Source organism: Nicotiana sylvestris, chromosome 7, assembly GCF_000393655.2.
Source record: "Nicotiana sylvestris chromosome 7, ASM39365v2, whole genome shotgun sequence".
Taxonomy (NCBI): domain Eukaryota; kingdom Viridiplantae; phylum Streptophyta; class Magnoliopsida; order Solanales; family Solanaceae; genus Nicotiana; species Nicotiana sylvestris.
The window spans coordinates 91,020,755-91,044,702 of NC_091063.1; the positions used below are offsets into that span (position 1 = coordinate 91,020,755).

A 23,948-nucleotide genomic window follows, 5' to 3' on the forward strand; every position below is an offset into this window, starting at 1 on the left:
GGACTTTGCCAAGGCTTTCGATCTAGTCATTGCGAACTCGAGTTTTACGAAGCGGGATGAACATTTGGTTACTTACCAAAGTTCGGTGGCGAAGACTCAGATTGACTATCTCCTCCTCAGGAGATGCGACAGAAGGTTGTGCGAGGACTGCAAGGTTATCCCAGGTGAGACCCTCTCAACGCAGCATAGGCTTTTGGTGATGGACATTTGTATTAGGATAAGGAGGAAGAAGAGGTCAGTACAAGGACGCCCCAGGATTAGGTGGGGCGCCTTAACTAAGGATAAAGCTAAGGAGTTGGAAGGAAGGTTATCGGCAATGGGAGCTTGGAGAAGTAGTGGGGACGCAAACACAATGTGGTCGACGACGGCGGACTGTATAAGAAAGGCGGCGAGAGAGGTGTTAGGGATATCTACGGGCCACAATGGTGGCCACAAAGGAGATTGGTGGTGGAATGCAGTTGTCCAAGGTAAAGTGGAAGCAAAGAAGGCGGCTTACCTGCGGTTAGTAGGGAGCACTGACGAGGAGGAGAAGAGAGAGAACAGTCAAAGGTATAAGGTAGCTAGGAAGGAGGCAAAGATGGCAGTGACGGAGGCTAAGACGACAGCTTTTGCTCGTCTGTATGAGGAACTAAGGAACAAAGGCGGGGAGAAGAAGTTATTCCGACTCGCTAAGGCGAGAGAGAGGACAACTCGAGATCTGGACCAAGTGAGGTGCATAAAAGATGACGACGGCAAAGTTTTGATGGGAGATGACTAGATTAAGAGGAGGTGGCAGACCTACTTTCATAAACTTCTAAGTGAAGAAGGGAATCAAGATATTAGACTTGGGGAATCGAGGAATGCCGACCGTCACCATGAATTAAGTAATTATAGGGACATTGAGATCGATGAAGTCATGAAGGCAATGCGTAAGATGAGAAGGGGCAGAGCTACCGGGCCAGACGAAATTCCGGTTGAACTGTGGAGGTGTGCGGGTAGAGCAGGCTTGGAATGACTTACTGCATTGTTTAGTGTTATATTCAAGACTAATAGGATGCCTGAAGAGTGGAGGTGGAGTACAATGGTCCTGTTGTATAAGAACAAAGGTGATGTCCAGAGCTGTAACAACTATAGGGGCATCAAATTACTAAGTCATACCATGAAAGTTTGGGAGAGAGTGGTAGAAATGAGAGTGCGAAGGACGGTGTCTATTTCAGACAACCAGTTCGGGTTCATGCCGGGGCGATCTACCACAGAAGCTATCCACCTTATTAGGAGGATGGTGGAACAGTACAGGGATAGGAAGAAGGATCTCCACATGGTGTTTATTGATCTGGAGAAAGCGTACGATAGGGTTCCTAGGGAGGTCTTATGGAGCTGCTTAGAGGATAAAGGGGTCCCGGTTGACTATATTAGGGTGATTAAAGACATGTATGCTGGAGCTAAGACTCGGGTTAGGACAGTAGGAGGCGACTCTGAACACTTTCCAGTTATTACGGGGTTGCACCAAGGGTCTGCGCTCAGCCCATTCCTATTTGCCCTGGTGATGGATGCACTGACTCATCATATTCAAGGGGAGGTGCCATGGTGCATGCTATTTGCTGATGACATTATTCTAATTGACGAGACACGAGGCGGCGTCAACGAGAGGCTAGAGATTTGGAGACATGCTCTTGAGTCTAAAGGTTTCAAGTTGAGCAGGACGAAGACGGAATACCTCGAGTGCAAATTTGGAGTTGAGCCGACGGAAGCGGGAGTTGAAGTGAGGCTTAACTCTCAAGTCATTCCCAAGAGGGGTAGTTTCAAGTACCTTGGATCGGTTATTCAGGGGATCAGGGAGATTGACGAGGATGTCACACACCGTATAGGGGTGGGGTGGATGAAGTAGAGGTTAGCGTCGGGAGTCTTGTGTGACAAGAAAGTGCCACCGTTACTAAAAGGTAAGTTTTATAGAGCAGTGGTTAGGCCTGCCATGTTATATGGAACTGAATGTTGGCTGGTAAAGAACTCACATATCCAGAAGATGAAAGTAGCAGAGATGAGGATGTTGAGGTGGATGCGCGGGCATACAAGGATGGATTAGATTAGGAATGAAGATATTCGAGAGAAGGTGGGTGTGGCCCCCATGGAGGACAAGATGCGGGAAGTAAGACTCAGATGGTTCGGGCACATTCAGAGGAGGAGCACTGATGCACCGGTGAGGAGGTGTGAGTGACTGGATGTAGTGAGCACGCAGAGAGGTAGAGGACGACCTAAGAAGTATTGGGGAGAGGTGATCAGACAGGACATGACGCGACTTAGGATTACTGAGGACATGACCCTTGACAGGGAATTATGGAGGTCAAGTATTAAGGTTGTAGGTTAGGGGAGAGTTGTGAGTATTTCTACAGCACAATAGAGTGAGACTAGCCAGTTAGGAGTTAGACTAAGAATGTCATTGGTCGTCTATTGTTGCAGGGCTTTACCTGCTAGTTTTACTATACCAGCCATCTTTTTCGTATTTCGTATTCTGTATTTCATATCTCTTGTATTGCTGTTATTTTATTATGCATATTTATGGTACTAATATATCGGCTCCTGTTGCTTTTTGAGCCGAGGGTCTCCTGGAAACAGCCTCTCTACCCTTCGGGGTAGGGATAAGGTCTGCGTACATATTACCCTCCCCAAACCCCACTTGTGGGATTATACTGGGTCGTTGTTGTTGTGGCAACAATGTCCTATGATGATAAAACAAACCTCGTTAAGTCGAGAAATTGATCTACGTGATGTATGATGAAGTCAACAGTAGGACCAAAAAAAAATTCGAACTCTCTAAATGAGTGTCTCATCATTAAAATTAAAGAAGAAAATCTTCTTTAATTTTTGTGCATCAAAATTCCTCCTCAAGTCCATACTTGGCTTCGACCACTCCTCTCAGAAACCATTTTTACCCCTTTAGCTTGAATGCACTTCTACAATTCCATCGAGCATGGCTACCTCTTACCAATACAAAATACAGTAACTCTGCCCACCAAGGCTTAGGCGGATGGAAGCATCACCTACTCTATTTTTTTGCTCAATGAACTATTTGCATTTAATCGTAAGATATCTGGATTTCTAAATTAATCCCTCGGAAAGAAACTGGCCTACTTAGATGTATTATTGAAAGAAAGTGTCTTTTCTAAGCAGCTGCTTTTTCTTGATAACTGTAGAACAGAGGAATGTCAACTCATCATATCATGAGTTACCTTGGATAAAATTAAACAGTTTTTCGTTTAACTTGGCTCACCATTTTAACATTGTCAAGAAACCACTGGCACTGTTGTATGCTTAGGCACTAATGCGTACGTTGGATATGATGGAAGAAAAGGCCAAACAATCATTAGCTATAACGAAACTAAAACAAGTGATCATTAACAGAAGCAATCCTTTCTATCTGAAGCACTTGTTGACTGCACGACTTCTTCCAAACAAAAAGTATCTAAAACCCAATTTCTGTTGAAATGTGATACATCTTGAGGAAAACGAACAAAGAGGCAACAGAACAAAGTGGTGGCACTTTAGCTTTAACGCCAACCAGAATCTACATCACAGGTTATGCACTTTAAACAGATTACTGCACAATTCCTAGATTCACTTCAGCCGAGTATATCTGCTAAAAGTACAAAGTTCATTGATTACGCCACTGGAGGACCTTACATATAACTGGACCAACTTGTTCTAGACTTGACTAGTCAAATTGCTGGCGGAGATGCATTTCTGTCTCGCTTTTCCATGATGCATGGGACGACTGCCCCTTCATCCTCTTATTCTTCTCCTTGTCTTTAATGGTAGAGCCCTTCTTCTTGACTGGCTCTTCGTCAGCGTCTACAGGGCGATCACTGCACGCTGGGCACACCATCCCTCTTGCGTGCGTGTATGTTTTGGGAATTCCACACATCAAGCACATCCTAATACAAGATGCATTTCATCAAAAGATAGTATATAAATGAAATTGCAATCAATACTTTTTTTTTTTATTTTTTATGAAGAAAACTGCAATCAATACTCTCACTAAAAGAACTAGCACACATAGTCACATTGTCATATAATGATGTATAATCCTAATCACATCCTATGCAACATATACTTCATCCAACAGAAAGAGAAAAAGAATTCCTTCAGCAGTCTGTAGAAAAAGAACTAATACATACTAGGTGAAATAGAGGAACGGTTGTTACTTTGCAGGACTGCCCTACCCCGGAGGGAACAAAAATTGTAATGGGGTTCACAGCAATGAACACTTTTAGAAAAATTTGAGCTAATGCATCTAGTCGTCTACGGCCAAATTCATCACTAGTCCAACACAACAAAGGGTGAACCAGGATGAGAAAAGTATGAGTCCACCACTTGACATATTTCCTCTGCCATTTTTGGTTAGGGAAACACAAGTACGGTAGCCAAGATGGGCAGCGTGAACTCGTGACACTTGAATTGCAGGTACCACACATAGGAATAGCCACAGTAAATCACTAAAATCTATCACCTCTCAGAGAGTTCAAGATAAATATGAAGTGTTGAAAAGCAAAATCTTATGTGCACGATAACCTATCTCCAAAAAAAAAAAAAACTTACTTGCAGGATAAAATCATGCTAGAATAGGTATTATGTATCCAATGGTTATGTATTTATGTTTTTCTGAGCACTCCGCATGCCAGCTATCGATAATCTTATATACACCACAGATGAAAACAAACAAAAAACACTTCTTGCAGAATCAGTAGCTGCTCCTCTATAAGTTGTCAACCTAAATTTGGTTCCAAACTTATCAACAACTATAGAATTACACAAATGAACTGAGTATTGGTTTAATAGATCCAGTCCAACCATCAAGCATGATCCTTTTTCTTTTTCCTTTTTACGATTTCTCTTGGTGCTAAGAGTCCAAATTGAAAACAATTTGGGAAGTTTTCAGCTTAAGAACAGAAAGATAAAATCTCACAAGTCATCACCACTTAATAAAAGGAGAGATACATTAAAAGCTGAATCAAGAAAAATATTATAAATAGCAGTGATTTTCTCTTTAATTGATAACAGAAACTGCACCATAAATTAGTCTCGTCACAGTGTCTAAGCGTTAAAGCAAATTGTAAATTCAGTACAATTAACAAAGCAAATGATTAACTTAGTGCAAAGTGATTATTCCAGACAGCAAAAAATTGTCTGGACTTAGAGCTTGAATGCAATCAATCTCAGTCGCCTCCCTGCCCTTCCTTCTAGGCAGGCAGGGTCACCCACAGGAAAAACATAGGTAAGAGTTTTTAATAGCTTGATTAACAAAACTGAGATTCAAAGGATAACAAAATACTAAACACTTCTGCAACCACATACTACACATGAAAGTGCACGCAGGAAGTCTTACAAGGATGCTATTTTTTTTTCAGTCCACTGATTTTTATGTTCAACCTTCTCAAACAGTCAAGGTAATAAAAGGTGAAGTCTCTAAATCTTCACCAAACTGTTATGTTCAATATATACTGCATCTACCTCAAAAAGCTCACAGCAATAAACCAACCAAAAACAAATTACGCTCTTCACTGGATCCAACAGCTGCACCTTTGTAAAAAGCATCTTCTGTTTACTTATGATTCAAATGGATACAGCAGCTATAAATCTGGTGTCTATGGTAGGATTGTTTATCTTATTTAGTAAACCCCCTCCATCCGCTTTTTATGTCTTCAATTTTCACCATCGCACAGCTTAATAACTTAGTTTGACTTATACATTGTGTTAATAATAGTATAAAAATGTTAAATTAAGTACTGGAGCTTGATTATATGGTTAGGAAAGGACTAACACATCACATTGTAGCTCAAACTTAAGCGTTAAATGCATCTGAAATCTCGAGATAGTGAAAGGTGTATGAAATATTAAAACCTCTAGTAGTGTGTCAACTATCAAAAGTATCTAGTCGTACAAGTATTTCGAATATTAACGACATTCTGAAAAATAAATTGTCTCATCCAGTGTTTTTAGAAGTGAAAAACACAAAAATGACAAGGTCCATGGAGTTTGAAGTGTAAAACGAGAGGTGAAGTCCATACTTCACTAAAGTGAACCGCACAAGTTATGGAAAATTTAAAAAACCAAACATATATAACTAATTCTAGCATTCCGTTTACAATTATACTGATATTAATCCAAATCACAAAGTTGAGATTCAGATAATGGACCCCTCAATTGAAATGATAATCCATACCTCAGAAGCTCTGCTGCATCTTCTGCACCAGGATAGCTCGCACTTGGCACAGGTTTGCCTCCTTGTAAAGTGCCAACAGAAACACTTGCTTGACCAGTGGCTGTCCTTGGGATGCTCCCATCGACATCACTTCTGACCCTCTCATGTATCCCTACTAACTGAGCCTTTGACTCCACTACAGCACCTATAAGGGTGAAAGATAGAAAAGGAAAATGTACAAACCGTCTGTGACCATTAGCGATTCTCCTTTATTGTCACAAAGATGACTAAACAAAAGAATAGGAACAAAAAGCGTGATGGTAGTCGACAAAATTATTCAATTAAAGATACTTCCTAGAGCAAAAAATTGACATGCCCCATTTTAAAGAAAAGATTGTCAGCATATCACTGTCAGAGAAATAGAGCTTTTCTTGCCTCGAGGGAAATCAATAATGGGCTACAAGTGGGTCTATAAAGTCAACAAAAAGTTGATGGAGCATTTGACGACTTGAAGGCTATATTGGTGGCCAAAGGATAAACATATTGAGTTGAACCCCTTTAGAGATGGGTTCTCTATCTTAGATTATTAAACACCGTGTTCATGAAAAAGTAGAAACATTGGACTGCAGACTCTATTTCTATAAGCTATTTAAGTTGCATTCACTTTGGGTTACCTATGTTATGACTACCGGATAACTCTCCCCGACAAGGCTTAGCTAGATGGAAAGAAATCACCTAGGGTTTCTTATCTCTGCTGGAATGTGAACCCCGATTTTCCAGGTTTTCACCCACCTCATTGATCACTAGGCTACACCCTTGGTTACCAGGCCATACTAATAGCTGATGTTAAATGATAAATTGTTCAAGGGACATTGTATAATTACAACACCGTAAATACCATCATATATACAATAAAAAGAAGTGTCAGGAGCTAGAAAAGTACCAGCTGGTAAATCATTCTTGTTTCTGCTGTACTTACGGCGACCGTGTCGCTGCCCCTCCACTTCCTTTCCAGCTTCTTCAACACTGTTGTTCAAAAACTGCGGCGGCCCTGAAATCTCCAATAATTTCCAAACATAAATGTTTCACACCGCACTTCACATTACAACAAAATAACATAAAAAAGATAATACTAATAAAAGGAATTTAAGGAAATTTTACTTCGGAAAAGGCAGCAAGAGCTGAAGGAAGCGAAGAAGATGAAGCAGGGTTAGGGTCAAAAATGGGTTTGTAACGATTTTTTTGTGGAATAACGTCGTCGTTTTCCTCGTCGGAGGATGATTTCTGGTACTGAGGTTCTTCTTGTTCTTCTTCCTCCTCCGCCGAGGAGTAGCCTTGTATGAGAGACAAACTCATCGCTACCGGCCGGCAGGATCTGAAAAAGATCCGAACTACAGACCCGAGCTCGATCTTCGAGTTTAGAGTTGACACTAGTACTCTAGCAGGCTGTAGTAGCTGCCAATTATCGTTTTGCCCCTTCAGAAGTCACAGAATGTACGAATAAATTTGCAAAAATTGTCCTCAAACTATAATAAAAGCTGTTTTTGTACCAAGCTAATTAGCTAAGGCTCGCATGTGGGCCGGTAAGGCCCGGGTCTGCGAGTCCATATGGGTAGTGGGCCTAATCGTTTAAGCCCAGGACCAGGGGAGGTGCAGGCCTAAGTGGGTCGGTTCATTGAAGAAGCCCAGCCCGGGCCCGCGAGTCCATATGGGCAGTGGGCCTAAACGGGCCTAACCGTTTAAGCCCGGGATCAGGGGAGATGCAGGCCCAAGTGGGTTGGTTCATTGAAGAAGCCTGTTAGGACCGGGACCATTTGGACCCGGAACCGGGTCCTAAGTGGGCCGGTTCAACCGGTCCTAAACGGGCTCAAACAGGCCCAACAACTACTTTTTTTAAAAAAAAATCCAATTTTTTTTAGCCGTTGCAACATCTAAAAAATGGTCGTTGGCCTGGAAAAATAGCTGTTTGGGCTTTTTAAAATAGCCATTTAACACCCCAACTTTGTTTTAACCCCAAACATTTTATAATTACACTTTTTTTCCTATTTTCAACTATAAATACCCCCTCATTCTTTTATTTTTCTCACAAAATCATCAATCTCTCTCATTTCTCAAAATCAAATTGAAGTATTCAAGTCTTCGCTCATCTCTCATTTCTCAAACTCAAATTCTTAATTCAAGTTAAATCATGCCCGGTGATTCTAGATTGCGCCCATTTATTTTGGAACACTTTAATGTGGTAGAAGAAAATGAAGAAGTTTACATAATAAAGTGCAAGAACTCTGGTCGAGTCTACACTCATCGTCCAAAGTTGGAGGGCACCGACTGTTTATGGAGGCATATAAAGAGTTGTCTTGCGCGTTCTCCAGATATTCGTATTTAAGATTTTAAGTTGATTTGAGACAATTTGTGTTATTTTAAAATTATTAGACGTATTATGCTTAATGTTTTAGTTTGTTAAATTAATTTGAAGTATTATGTTGAAGTATTAGATTAAGCTATATAATTTACAATAAATTGCCTTAAATAAAAAAAAATTAAAAAAAAGCCAGGCCTACATATATATATATATATATATATATATATATATATATATATATATATATATATATATATATATATATAGTATATATGTATATAGACTATATCTATATCTATAATATATATTTTCTATAGACTATATCTATATTTATAATATACATATATACTATATAAATTGCTTATATGTATATATATATATACATATACATACATACATACACACATATATATATATATATAAGCTATATAATTTACAAGAAATTACCTTAGATAAATATTTTTAAAAAAAAAAAGCCAGGCACACTTAGGCCCTGTAACGACCCGACCGGTCGTTTCATGAGTTATCGCTCCGTTTTCCCATTTCTACTTCTTATTGTCTTGTTCATCTGTATTAAGGTTGTAGGTTAGGGGAGAGTTGTGAATATTTCTACAGCACAATAGAGTGAGACTAGCCAGTTAGGAGTTAGAATAAGAATGCCATTGGTCGTCTAGTGATGCGGGGCTTTACCTGCTAGTTTTTACTATACCAGCCATCTTTTTCGTATTTCATATTCGGTACTTCATATCTATTGTATTGTATTACTGTTATTTTATTATGCATTTTTATGGTTCTAATATATCGGCTTCTGTTGCTTTTTGAGCCGAGGGTCTCCTGGAAACAGCCTCTCTACCCTTCGGGGTAGGGGTAAGGTCTGCATACATATTACCCTCCCCAGACCCCACTTGTGGGATTATACTGGGTTGTTGTTGTTGTTGTATTGTCTTGTTCATCTGTATTATGTGATATCAGATTGGTTGGTTCGGGTTTGGAGGAGTTTTGGAAAGGAATGAGACACTTAGTCTCTTTTGAGTAAACTTAGGTTGGAAAAGTCAATAGGATGTTGACTTATGTGAAAAAGGGCTCGGATGTGAATTTCGATGGTTCAGATAGCTTCAGGAGGTTATTTGGTACTTAGGAGCATGATCGAAATGGGTTTTGGAGGTCCGGAGTAGATTTAGGCTTGAATTGGCAAAATGAAATTTTGGCGTTTTCCGGTTAATAGGTGAGATTTTGATATAGGAGTCGGAATGGAATTCTGAAAGTTGGAGTAGATCCGTTGTGTTATTTGTGATGTGTGTGCAAAATTTCAGTTCATTCGGACGAGGTTTGATAGAGTTTTTGATCGAAAGCGGAATTTGAAAGTTTTTGGAATTCTTAGGCTTGAATCCGATGTCAATTTGGTGTTTTGATATTGTTTTGAGCGTTTCGAAGGTTGGAACAAGTTTGAATGAGGTTATGGGATATGTTGGCATGTTTGGTTGAGGTCCTGAGGGCCTCGGATGAGTTTCGGGTAGTTGAACGGATCAAATTCATGTTGGAAAAGTTGCAGAAAATCTGATGTTGGTGTTGCAGACATTTGGCCTTCGCGTTAATGCTGCACTGTGGGCCGGTCCCGAACCGGACCGGACCGGGCCCGCTGTCTTAACGGGCCTGGTGGGCCGGTCCTGGTGGTCTCTTAAAGCCCAAGGCGGGCCGGTCTTCTTTGGTAAGCCCACGAGCCCGGGACCGTTTAGCCCGGGACCGGCTGGCGGGCCTGGTCCGGGCCCAGCGGGCCTAGCGGGCCTAACGACTATAATTTTATTTTTTTTTTATTAAAAAAAAAAGCCCAACGGCCATATTTAAAAAGTAGCCGTTTGGGGCTTTTTTTGACCGTTTGGTAGTTTAGAAAATGGCCATTTGGCCCCCAAACTTTATTTTAACCCCAAACTTTATATAATTACACTTTTTCCCATTTCTCAACTATAAATACCCCCTCATTCTTTCATTTTTATTCACCAATTCATCAATATCTCTCAATCTCTCTACTACAATTACTTAATCTATTGTTGAAATTTCGTGAAAAATTGTGAAGTTGTTGAATTGAAGTTTTCAAGTGTTCAACGATTTTCAATTTTCAAGAAGTTGTTCGGCAATCCGGTAAACTCGTTTCAACTCTTACGTTTTAAGAATATATTTTTGTGTGGTTTAGATTGCATAATTATAATTAATATGGCATTTTCTCTGAAAAAAATGTTTGGTAAAAGAAAAGATAAAACCGGTGAAAGTAGTGGCCAACCAACTACCCTTCCCCCAACTCCCCGACCTAGAAAAGATAAACAAGTTGAAACTAGTCGTCAACCTAGACGTCCTCCTCCTTCTTTAATTCTTGATAGTGATCACCCTTGTTTTCAATTTACCGATAGTGAATTTTACCATAATGTTGCACCAGGTGAAAGATTAGATGATGAAATTATGAATGCTCTTTATCCTAATGAAACTATCTTAGAAAATAATGAGGAAAATGAGGATGATGATGAAACCCAAGCACCGGATTTAGATGATACACCTACTAGTCCTCTTAATAACCCAACTGATGCACCGGTCGACCCACCTGTAGAAACTCCTACTTTTAATAGAGAACCTGCTAAACGCCTAGAAACATCATTAGTTTGGAATTTTTTTACTCAAGTAAGAGAACAAAATAAGGCTAAGTGTAAAACTTGTGGGAAATTAATGGTGCATAAATATACTGGAGACCGTAGCGGCACAGGTAGTTTGACTAGGCACATAAAAACACACCCTAGAGATAAGGCTAGATTTTTTCAAATGAAAGCGCAGCTAGAGGGGACAAGTGTAGATTCTGCGGTTAACCCTAGTACAGGTTCAAATCTAGTTCAACCAGGAATTAACACTGTCACCGGAGGTATTTTATATTACGATCCAAATAGAGATCGTGAAGAATTAGCAAAGATGATTACTGTTATGTGCTTACCTTATACTTTTGCTTCTAATCCTAATTGGGTTCATTATATTAGAAGAGTTTTTAATCCTACTTATAAAGGTTGGCCTCGCGCAACAGTTAAGAGTGATATTTATAAATTCAAACATGAATATGAACAATATTTGCGGTATTTATTTACTCATATACCTAATCGGATTTCTATTACTACTGATATTGGTAGAAGTGGTAATGATTGTGATTATCTAACTGTTACAAGTCATTGGATAGATGAGGAATGGATAATGCAAAAACGCATAATTGCATATAGAATAATTAATTCGCGTCACACAGGTAAGTTTATAGCTAACACTGTTGCAGATATTTGTAGATATTTTTGCTTTAGCGATAAAATAATGGCAATTTCTATGGATAATGCTTCTAGTAACACTAGTGCTATAGGCATGCTTACAACAACACTAAATCCTGCATTTACTAATATTTTCCATGTTAGATGTATTTGTCATATTTATCATTTAATTGTCGGTGATGGTATGCGAATTTTAAACATAGAAATTGAAAAGGTTAGAATGGCTCTTAATTGGCTTTTTTATTCAAACCGTAGAAGTAGACTTAGAGAGTATTTTAAAAAATGTGATGAATATGGCCTTAGAGAAAGAAAGGTTCCTAAACCTTGCCCGACTAGATGGAATTGTATGTACGAAAGTTTAGTAGTTGCATATGAATATAGAAACCCAATTAATGCAACGTTTAATTCTCGGGTAGGTGGTGAGGATGATGATGAAATGCTTACTACTCAAGATTGGACGAATGTTAAAATTCTTTTAGATTTTTTAGAACATTTTCAAATTGCTACAAATGCATTTTCTGGGCAATATTATCCTACTATTTCAAACTGTTTAGTTTATATTGCAGCACTATCTGATTTGTTTGTTGAATTTGGTGAGGGTGGGGACATTTATGAACTTGCTATAAATGAAATGAAACAAAAGTTTAAAAAATATTTTTTTCCTATCCCTCCTATTTATGGTGTTGCTGCAATGTTAAATCCTACAATGAAATTGGGAGGTCCTCATTTTTGGTATTCAAATATTTATAAGGCTTTAGATCTTTCAAATGAGGAAGTTGCTACACTTGCAGATGCAAAAGCCTCAATTAAAATTAATGCTCAAACAGTTTATAATGCTTATCAACTTGCCTTAGAGCATGCTAGGCCAACTATTCCAACCCCTACTTCGTCTAGCTCACAATCGTCTAAAAGAGCTGCGGGCTTAAAAGCTCTTAAATCTTGGACGGAGTTCAGGGGTTCTCAAGGTGATAATTATGATGAAACTTCACATCTAAATGAGCTTCAAGTTTATTTGTCTCAGGGACTTGAAAAGGAGAATCCAGACGGCTCTTTTGATCTTTTGGAATGGTGGAAGGCAAGGGAAAAACATTTTCCTGTTCTTGCAAGGATGGCTCGGGATATTTTATCAATTCAAGCTTCAACTGTTGCATCAGAGAGCGCTTTCAGTCAAGCAAGACTGCAAATAGGTGATCATAGAGCGTCTATGAGGGATAGCTTGGAAAAATCAGTACTGTTTAGAGATTGGATCCGCTCGGAAAGAAGAAACTTTGGAATTGCAGAAGCACAACCGGCGATAGATGAAGCTTATGAAGAAATGATAGCGGAACTTGCGGAGGATTCGGCTTCGCCCGGAAGTGGTGATGAACAAGCTTCTTTTCCACCACCACCAACGCAACCTCCTCCGAACCTTGAAGGATTTATGAGATTTGTTAGAGATAATACATAGACTAATATGTAACTTGTATTTTGGCACATCTTCCTTAGTTTTTTTTCCTTCTAATGGTGGTATTAGTACCTTGTTGTGCTCATTCCATTGGGGGAAGGATGACTAAGAAAGATATGCCATTTTTGGTAATAAAATTTATTGCTTCTACCCTTGAATATCTTTTCGCAATATTTCTTTGTCTTTACTTAGAATTATTTATAAGCTACAATATATACATAACATACAATATATACTACAAGAAAATATATAAGAGAATATATATACATAAGATACAATATATACTACAAGAGAATATATATACATAAGATACAATATATATACTACAAGAAAATATATAAGAGAATATATATACATAAGATACAATATATATACTACAAGAAAATATATAAGAGAATATATATACATAAGATACAATATATATACTACAAGAAAATATATAAGAGAATATATATACATAAGATACAATATATACTACAAAAAAATATATAAGAGAATATATATACATAACATACAATATATACTACAAGAAAATATATAAGTAATAAGTTATAATATATATACATAAGATACAATATATATACTACAAGACAATATATAAGAGAATATATATACATAAGATACAATATATATACTACAAGAAAATATATAAGAGAATATATATACATAAGATACAATATATACTACAAGAAAATATATAAGAGAATATATATACATAAGATACAATATATATACTACAAGAAAATATATAAGAGAATATATATACATAAGATACAATATATATACTACAAGAAAATATATAAGAGAATATATATACATAAGATACAATATATACTACAAAAAAATATATAAGAGAATATATATACATAACATACAATATATACTACAAGAAAATATATAAGTAATAAGTTATAATATATATACATAAGATACAATATATATACTACAAGACAATATATTATGCATGACAATTTAGTGTTTTACTATTGTTTTGTTATTTTTCTTTTTCGTCAAACACTTTAATAATTAGATCTACATATATACTACATATATATTTTTAATATACCCATGATACTACAGGAAATTGCCTTAAAAAAAAACCCGCTAGGCCCGCGAAGCCCACGAGCCCGGCCCGTTAAGCCCAGGACCATGTGGGCTTAGGCCCGTCACGGGCCGGTTCCACCCGTTGAGCCCACGAAGCCCGGGACCGCCAGTCCTGGGACCGCCAGAGCCCAGGCCCACAAAGCCCGGCCCGTTTGGCCCACGAAGGCCCGGGCCCGGCCCAGAATACAGCACTACTTCGCGTTCGCGAGTGGGCTCTCGCGTTCGCGAAGGGTTAGGGTGTGAGGCAGGAAATTTGGACTTCATGTTCGCGATAGATGTCTCGCATTCGCGAAGGGTTAGGTGCAGTGGTCATCACGAACGCGATGAGTTTCCCTCGTTCGCGTAGAGTAAATGGGAGCAGATGGGTCCAGGTTCATTCTGCTTCATGTTCGCGAGCTAGGGGTCGCGTTCGTGATGGGTTGAGGAGCTGAAGCTTCGCGTTCGCGTTCAGGATGTTGCGTTCGCGATGAAGGATTTAAGTGGTCAACGGATTTTGTGCTTCGCGAACGCAAAACGTTGACTGCGTTCGCGAAGAAGGAAGGGGACACCTGGGCAGAATGTTTAAATAGCCATTGTCCGCGATTTTGGGTCCAACTTTCACCATTTTTGAGCGATTTTGGAGCTTTTTGAGAAGAATTGAAGAGGAAATCAAAGGGAAACACTTGGAGGTAAGATTTATGGACTTAATACTCGATCCTATTGTAATTTCTACCTAATTAAACATGAAAATTTGTGGAATCTAAAGCCTAAAATTAGAGAGTTTGGGCTTGGAATTTGAGACTTTGATTTGAGGATTTGAGGAGTCATTTGTAGTCGGATTTTGATGTATTTAATATGTATGAACTCGTGAGAGTGTAAGGATTCTAGTTTTGTGATTTTTGTCGGAATCCGAGATGTGGGCCCGGGGGTTGGGTTTTGTCACGATCCCAAATGCTCGATCGTGATGACGCCTATCACAATACTAGGCAAGCCAATCCAAACCATCAACCACAATAAATTTCTTTTATAAAACCATTTTCTAACACTGATTAAATATCAAATTCTAATAAGAAATACATAAAACAACTAAAATGTGCGGAAATCAGTAAAACATTAAACCAACACAACCCAAACATCTGGTGTCACGAGTCTAGAGCCTCTAAATATACAAATCCGACTGTCTAATACATAACAAGTCTAAAATTTGGGAAAAATAAGGATAGGAAGGAAGAAAGCAGGGCTACGGATGCCATGCTAGCTACCTTGCAGTCTCCGACAAACTTTGACAATGCTGAGGGCCCTCACTCTACTTCTCGGGCACCTGGATCTGCACACAAGGTGCAGAGAGTAACGTGAGTATGCCAACTCAGTAAGTAACTAAAGTAAATAAGGCCTGAAAGCAGTGATGAGCAGTTAAAAATCGTATAAGAAAGTAAACAACAGAATATCAAGTCAAACTCAACAGTTTCAAAACCAGTTTCTTCATAAAGCTTCAGTTTCAGTTGAAATACTTTGAAATCATTTACTTAGTAGTTTTCAACAAAGGCTCATTATAAAAGGAGAGTAAAATCAACAAAAATATCATAAATGGGCCCCTCGGGCAAGGTATCACTCATAAATATAGCCTATCATGCAAGCCTCTCAGTCACTCGTGACTCAGCTCTCGTCCCTCAGTACTCACACTCATCACTCAGGCTCAATAACACCTCATAATAGTAATAATCATAATAACTACTGCGGCGTGCAACCCGATCCATAGTTTATAGTCGATTACGCTCACTGGGGATGTACAGACTATAGAGGGGCTCCTACAGCCCAACCGTCATATCATTGCGGCGTGCAGCCCGATCCATAATATATATATATAATATTGCTGCGGCGTGCAGCTCGATCTATAATATTTATAATCCTCACCACTAGGTCCTCAACCTCTCTCAATCATTAACCTCACAGCCACTCGGGCATAACAGTGAAAATTAGGGAACCCAGTACAAAACAGTTCTTACATTTTAAGAAGTAGAGTGATAAAACCTGCTTTAAATAATAAACAGGTAAAACATGACTGAGGATATGCTTTCAAACAAATAGAGTGAGGAAAACAGTAAAAATGCCCCTAAGGGTCTCAACAGGTCGGCACAAGGCCCCAAACATGACATACAACCCATAATGCAGTATAAATTTCTAAAATACGGGATATCATAAGATTTTAAATCAAGTACGCGGCTTAATAGTCGCTACGGGACGGACCAAGTCACAATACCTACCGGTGCACGCCCACACACTCATCACCTATCATGTGCGTCGCCTCATTTATCAATACAATTCGAAATATCGGGGTTTTGTACCCTCAGTTCCAGATTTACAATGGTTACTTACCTCAAACCGGATGAATTACTACTCCGCAATGCCTTTTCCTCTCTCCTCGGCCTCAACTCGTGCCGAATATACCAAAAATCAGAATCATAACATTAGAATATGCTAGGGGATCGAAGCCCAAGCGAAAATAATCAAATTATATAAAAAATCCCGAAATTGGTCCAACCCGACCCCTGGGCCCACATCTCAAAATTTGTTAAAATTTACATCAACGGAATCCTTATCCTCCCACGAGTTCATACATACCAAGAACACTGAAATCGGAGTCCAAATGACCTCTCAAATTCCCATTTTAAGGTCTCTTAATATCAAACCTTAATTACCCATTATTGCACTGATTTCTCCAAATTCTCACCACTAATTAGACCTTTAATCACATATAAATGAGTTAAAGTCATATAAAGTCAAGAATATTACCTCCAAATGATTCCCCTTTAGTTTCCTCAAAAATCTCTCTCAAAAGCTTCAATCCCGCTCAAGAATGGTGGAAAAATGGAGAAGGATCGCAGATTGAGCTATTAAAAACCTGCCCATCTTTTTTAAATTTCCTTAATCGCGATCGCGGGACCCTCATCGCGATCGTGGAGCACAAGCTTACTAGCCTCCAAATTTACTCTACGCGAACGCGGATAGACCCACGCGAACGCGGATAGACCCACGCGAATGCGATGCACATGACCTTACACCTACGCGAACGCGAATAGAGCCACGCGTTCGCGATTCATAACTTTCCCAACTCACGCGATCACGACTCAAGTTACGCGATCGTGAAGCACAACCTGAACTGCCCCCATCAAAGCCCTACGCAATCGCGAAGAAGGAAAACCTGCAACAGTTGAAGCCAAAAAATCTGCAACTCCTTAACTATGCATTTTCACCCGTTTAACCACCCAAAACTCACCCGAGGCCTTTGGGACCTCAAACAAACATGCCAACATATCCCATAACATCATTCAAACTTGTTCCAACCTTCGGAATGCTCAAAACAACATCAAAACATCAAATGTGCATCGGATTCAAGCCGAAGAATTCCAAAATCTTCCAACTTCCGCTTTCAATCAAAAACTCTATCAAACCACGTCCGAATGACCTGAAATTTTCCACACACATCCCAAATGACACAACAGACCTACTGCAACTTCCGGAATTTCATTCCATACCCTATATCAAAATCTCACCTATCAACCGGAAAACGCCAAAGTTCTAATTTTGCTAATTCAAGCCTAAATCTACTCCGGACCTCCAAAACACATTCCAATCACGCTTCTAATTCCAAAATCACCTACCGAAGCTATCCGAACCATCAGAACTCACATCCGATCCCTTTAACACATAAGTCAACACCCGGTTGACTTTTCCAACTTAAGCTTACTCAAAAGAGACTAAGTGTCTCAAACCTTACCGAAACCTCTCCAAACCCGAGCCAACCAAACCGATAACATAAGATACAATTGAACAAGGAATAAGAAGCAAAAATGGGGAAAACAGAGCGGTAACTCATGAAAAGACCGGCCGGGTCGTTACATCCTCCCCCTCTTAAACAAACGTTCATCCTCGAACGAGTCAAGAAACATACCTGAAGCCTCAAATAGGTGAGGATATCTGCTCCGCATCTCCCTCTCGGTCTCCCAGGTGGCCTCCTCCACGGGCCGACCTCTCCATTGCACTTTCACTGAAGCTATATCCTTTGACCTCAACTTTCGAACCTGATGCTCCAAAATGGCTACTGGCTCCACATCATAGGTCAAATCATCATCCAACTGAACCGTGCTGAAATCCAAAACATGAGACGGATCACCAATATACTTCCGGAGCATAGAAACATGAAATACCGAATGCACACTCGATAAACTGGGCGGCAAAGCAAGCTCATAAGCCACCTCCTCAATCCTCCGAAGCACCTCAAAAGGCCCAATGAATCGAGGACTCAATTTACCTTCCTTCCCAAATCTCATAAAACCCTTCATGGGTGAAACCTTCAACAGAACCTTCTCACCAACCATGAAGGACACATCCCAAACCTTCCTGTCAGCATAACTCTTTTGTCTCGACTGCGCTGTACGAAACCTCTCCTGAATCACCTTTACCTTGTCTAAAGTATCCTGCACCAAGTCTGTATCCAATAGCCTAGCCTCACCTGGCTCAAACCAACCAACTGGAGATCTACACCGCCTCACATACAAAGCCTCATATGGATCCATCTGAACACTCGTCTGGTAGCTGTTATTATAAGCAAACTCTGCGAGCGGTAGAAACTGATCCCATGGCCCTCCGAAATCAATGACACAAGCGCACAACATGTCCTCTAATATCTGAATAGTGCACTCGAACTGCCCGTCCGTCTGAGGGTGAAAACTATGCTCAACTCAACCTGAGTACCCAACTCTCGCTACACAGACCTCCAAAACTATGAAGTAAATTGAGTGCCCCTATCTGAAATGATGGAAAATGGGACACCATGCAAACGAACAATCTCCCGGATATAGATCTCTGCCAACCGCTCTATAGAATAGGTAGTACACACAGGAATGAAGTGTGCGGACTTGGTCAGCCGATCCACAATCACCCAAATAACATCTAACTTCTTCAAAGTCCATGGGAGCCCAACTACAAAGTCCATAGTGATCCGCTCCAACTTTCACTCTAGAATATCCATCCGCTGAAGTAAGCCACCCGGTCTTTGATGCTCATATTTCACCTGCTGACAATTGAGACACCGAGCCTCAAATCCCACAATGTCTTTCTTCATTCTCCTCCACCAATAATGCTGCCTCAGATCTTGGTACATCTTCGCGACACCAGGATGAATGAAATACCGCGAGCTATGGGTCTCCTCTAGAATCGACTCCCGAAGCCCATCCACATTAGGCACACATATCCAGCCCTGCATCCTCAACACCCCATTGTCACCAATAGTCACATATCTGGCATCATTGTGCTGAACTCTGTCCTTAAGGACAAGCAAATGAGGATCATCATACTGGCGCTCTCTGATGCGATCATATAAGGAAGACCGAGAAATCACACAAGCCAATACCCGATTGGGCTCTGAAATATCTAACCTTACAAATCGATTGGCCAAAGCGTGAGCATCAACTGCAAGAGGTCTCTCCCCAACTGGAATATATGCCAAACTCCCCATGCTCACCGCCTTCCCGCTCAAAGCACCGGCCACTACATTGGCCTTTCCTGGATGGTACAAAATAGTAATATCATAATCCTTTAGCAACTCCAACCATCTCCACTGCCTCAAATTGAGATCCTTCTATTTGAACAAGTGTTGGAGGCTACGATGATCAGTAAACATCTCATAAGACACACCATACAAATAATGCCTCCAAATCTTTAACGCGTGAACAATGGCAACCATCTCCAAATCATGAACAGTGTAGTTCTTTTCATGGGGCTTCAACTAACGAGAAGCATAAGTAATAACTCTACCTTCCTGCATCAAAACACAACCAATGCCAACTCTCGAAGTATTACAATACACGGTATATGAACCTGAAGCTGATGGCAAAACTAACAGTGGAGTTGTGGTCAAAGCTGTCTAGAGCTTCTGAAAGCTCTCCTCACACTAGTCTGACCATACAAATGAGGCACCCTTCTGAGTCAACTTGGTCAAGGGCGATGGGATAGATGAGAATCCCTGAACAAAACAGCGATAATAGCCCGCCAAACCAAGAAAGCTGTGAATCTATGTGGCTGAGGACGGTCTCAGCCAACTCTGAGCCGCCTCTATCTTCTTCGGATCAACCTGAATACCCTTGTTGGACACCACGTGCCCCAAGAAAGACACTAAAATGAGCCAAAACTCACACTTGGAGAACTTTGCATAAAGCTTCTCCTCCCTCGATCTCTGCAACACAACTCTCAAATGCTCCATGTGCTCCTCCTAACTACGCGAATACACCATAATATGATCAATGAAAACTATGACAAACGAGTCGAGATAAGGCCGGAACACGCTGTTCATCAAATGCATGAATGCTTCTAGGGCATTGGTCAGCCCAAAAGACATTACTAAGAACTCATAATGACCATATCGGGTCCTGAAAGCCATCTTAAGAATATCCGAGTCCCCGATCTTCAGTTGGTGATAACTTGAACGGAGATCAATCTTGGAGAACACTCTCGCTCCCTGAAGCTGGTCAAACAAATCATCAATGCGAGGCAGGGGATACTTGTTCTTAATTATAACCATGTTCAACTGCCTGTAATCAATGCACATCCTTATAGTGCTATCTTTCTTCTTCTTCACAAATAGAACCGGTGCACCCCAAGGTGAGATACTAGGCTGAATGAACCCCTTATCATGGAGTTCCTAAAGCTGCTCCTTTAACTAGTTCAACTCCATTGGTGCCATACGATACAGTGGAATAGAAATGGGCTGAGTGACCGGCACCAGATCAGTACCAAAATAATATCCCTATCCGGTGGCATACCAAGGTCTGCAGGAAACACATGGGGAAAATCCCTCATAACTGGAACAGAATCAATACTGGGAGTCTCTGCACTGACATGCCTCACAAAGGCTAAATACGAGAGACAACCCTTCCCAACCATACATTGGGCCTTCAGAAATGAAATCACCCTACTGGGGACAAAATCAGTAGAACCTTGCCACTCAATTCGTGACACACCCTGCATAGCCAACGTCACTGTTTTAGCATGACAATCCAAAATAGCACGACACAGAGATAGCCAATCCATGCCCAATATAACATCAAAGTCTATCATACATAATAACAATAGATCCACTTAGGTTTCTAGACCCCCAATAGTCACCACACAGGGCCGGTACACACTGTCTACAATAATAGTATCGCCCACCAAAGTAGATACACGAACAGGTGAAATAAGAGACTCACGTGGCGTATCTAAATAACGAGTAAAGTATGATGACACATAAGAAAAGGTGGAACCGGGATCAAATAACACAGAGGCATCTCTGTGGCAGATTGAGACAATACCTGTAATGACAACATCGGAAGCAATAGCATCGGGTCTAGCTGGAAGTGCATAGAAATGGGCCTGACCGACACCTGATCGACCTTCCCCTCTAGGGCGACCCCTAGCTGACTGACCCCCACCCCTAGCTGCCTGAACGGGTGGTGAAGTGACTGGAGCTGAAGTCGAGGGCTGACGCCTCTGCTGAGACGAACCCTCAAGAAGACGAGGACACTACCTTCTCATATGCCCAAACTCTCCACACTCATAACAACTCCTCGGTGCTGGAGATGAGGACTGAAGGGAACCCCTGACACCAAAATGACCAGTAGAAGGACCTGGCATGGAAGAACCTTGAACTGATGAAGCACGGGACGAACTCTGGGTTGGAAGGGCACTGAGTGATGAATGGCCCTGATGAGAACTGTGAGAACCATGACCCGATGATGCCCCACGATAACCTGGGAAAGCTGACTAAGCCTGCCTATATGGACGACCGTGCTGAAACTGACCCCTCGAAGAAGCGCTACCAAAACTACCAGATCTCCGAGGCCTCTTGGCCTCCCTCTCCTCTCGCTCCTAGCGACGAACTGACTCAATCTTGCGGGCGATGTCAACAACCTCCTCAAACGTAGCACCTGGCACCCTTTCCCTAGTCAGGAGAATCCGAAGCTAATATGTGAGGCCATCAACGAACCTCCTGATCCTCTCTCAATCTGTGGGAACCAACCAGACCGCATGGCGAGCTAACTCAGAAAACCTCATCTTATACTGTGTCACAGTCATATCACCTTGACGCAACTGCTCGAACTGTCTGCGCAGCTCCTCTCAATGAGACTGTGGCACATACTTCTCCAGAAAGAGACCAGAGAACTGCTGCCAGGTAAGGGGCGCTGCACCAACAGGCCTACGCCTCTCATAAGCCTCCCACCAAGTAAAGGCATCTACAGAAAACTGAAAGGTAGTAAATGCTACACCACTGGTCTCTGGAATACCCATCGTACGAAGAATCCTCTGACACTTGTCCAAGAAACCCTGGGCATCCTCGCCCTCAGTACTACTGAAAGTCGGAGGCTAAAGTCTACCAAACCTCTCCAATCGATGCTGCTCGTCGTCAGGCATAACTGGTACCACATACTCCTGAGCTGGTGCAACCGGCTGGACTGAAGGTACCCCCGGTGTTTGAAGTCCCTGCACAACCTGCTCAGGTGTGTGAGCAACGGGAGTCTTAGCGCCTCCCCCGGCCTGAGAAGTAGCTGCGGTCGTAGTAACTGAGACCGCCTGAGCCAAACCGGTACACACTGATAGAATCTGAGCTAAAGCCTCCTAAAGGCCTGAAATCACAATAGGCACAGCTGGTGCTTGAGATGGTGCTGGTGGAGCATCCACAACTGGGACCTGATCCTGAACTGGGGCAACTGGTGGATCTGCAGGTGCTGCCCTAGCTGCTGTGCGGGCTACACCCCTACTCCTGCCACGACCTCTAGTGGCTCTAACTAGTGGTACTGGTGATCGTCCATCCTAACCGATAGCACGTGTCCTCACCATCTGTGAGAGAATGGAATAACAGAAGTTTAGTACTCTGATCAACAGATTTGCACGACAAGAATTTCAAGAATATAAGGTTTTTCCTAAAGGTTCTGTAGCCTCCCGAGGATAAGTACAGACGTCTCCGTACCGATACGCGAGACTCTACTAAACTGGCTCATTACTCGCGAGACCTATGTAACCTAGGCTCTGATACCAACTTGTCACGACCCCAAATGTCTGGTCGTGATGGCGCCTATCACAATACTAGGCAAGCCAACCCAAACCATCAACCACAATAAATTTCTTTTATAAAACAATTTTCTAACACTGATTAAATCTCAAATTCTCATAAGAAATGTATAAAATAGCTAAAATGTGTGGAAATCAGTAAAACATTAAAACAACACAACCCAAACATCTGGTGTCACGATTCTAGAGCCTCTAAATATACAAATCCGACTGTCTAATACATAACAAGTCTAAAATGCGGGAAAAACAAGGATAGGAAGGAAGAAAGCAGGGCTGCGAATGCCATACAGCTACCTTGTAGTCTCCGGCAAACTCTAACAATGCTGAGGACCCTCACTCTACCTCTCAGGCACCTGGATCTACACACAAGGTGTGGGGAGTTACGTGAGTATGCCAACTCAGTAAGTAACTAAAGTAAATAAGGCCTGAAAGCAGTGACGAACAGTTAAAAATTGTATAAGAGAGTAAACAATAGAATATCAAGTCAAACTC

At 41.0% G+C, this 23,948-nt stretch overlaps 1 protein-coding gene across 1 annotated transcript; it reads right to left on the reverse strand.

The window, feature by feature from the left end:
• Positions 1 to 3,371: 3,371 nt before the first annotated feature.
• LOC104227992 (uncharacterized) lies at positions 3,372 to 7,668 on the reverse strand. Its single transcript, XM_009780372.2, has 4 exons — positions 7,337 to 7,668; positions 7,119 to 7,233; positions 6,197 to 6,380; positions 3,372 to 3,908 (listed from the first exon to the last, which is right to left on the reverse strand). Exons 1-4 carry the CDS (start codon positions 7,529 to 7,531, stop codon positions 3,689 to 3,691), a joined length of 714 nt encoding a protein of 237 aa, XP_009778674.1. The 5' UTR covers positions 7,532 to 7,668; the 3' UTR covers positions 3,372 to 3,688.
• Positions 7,669 to 23,948: the final 16,280 nt, after the last annotated feature.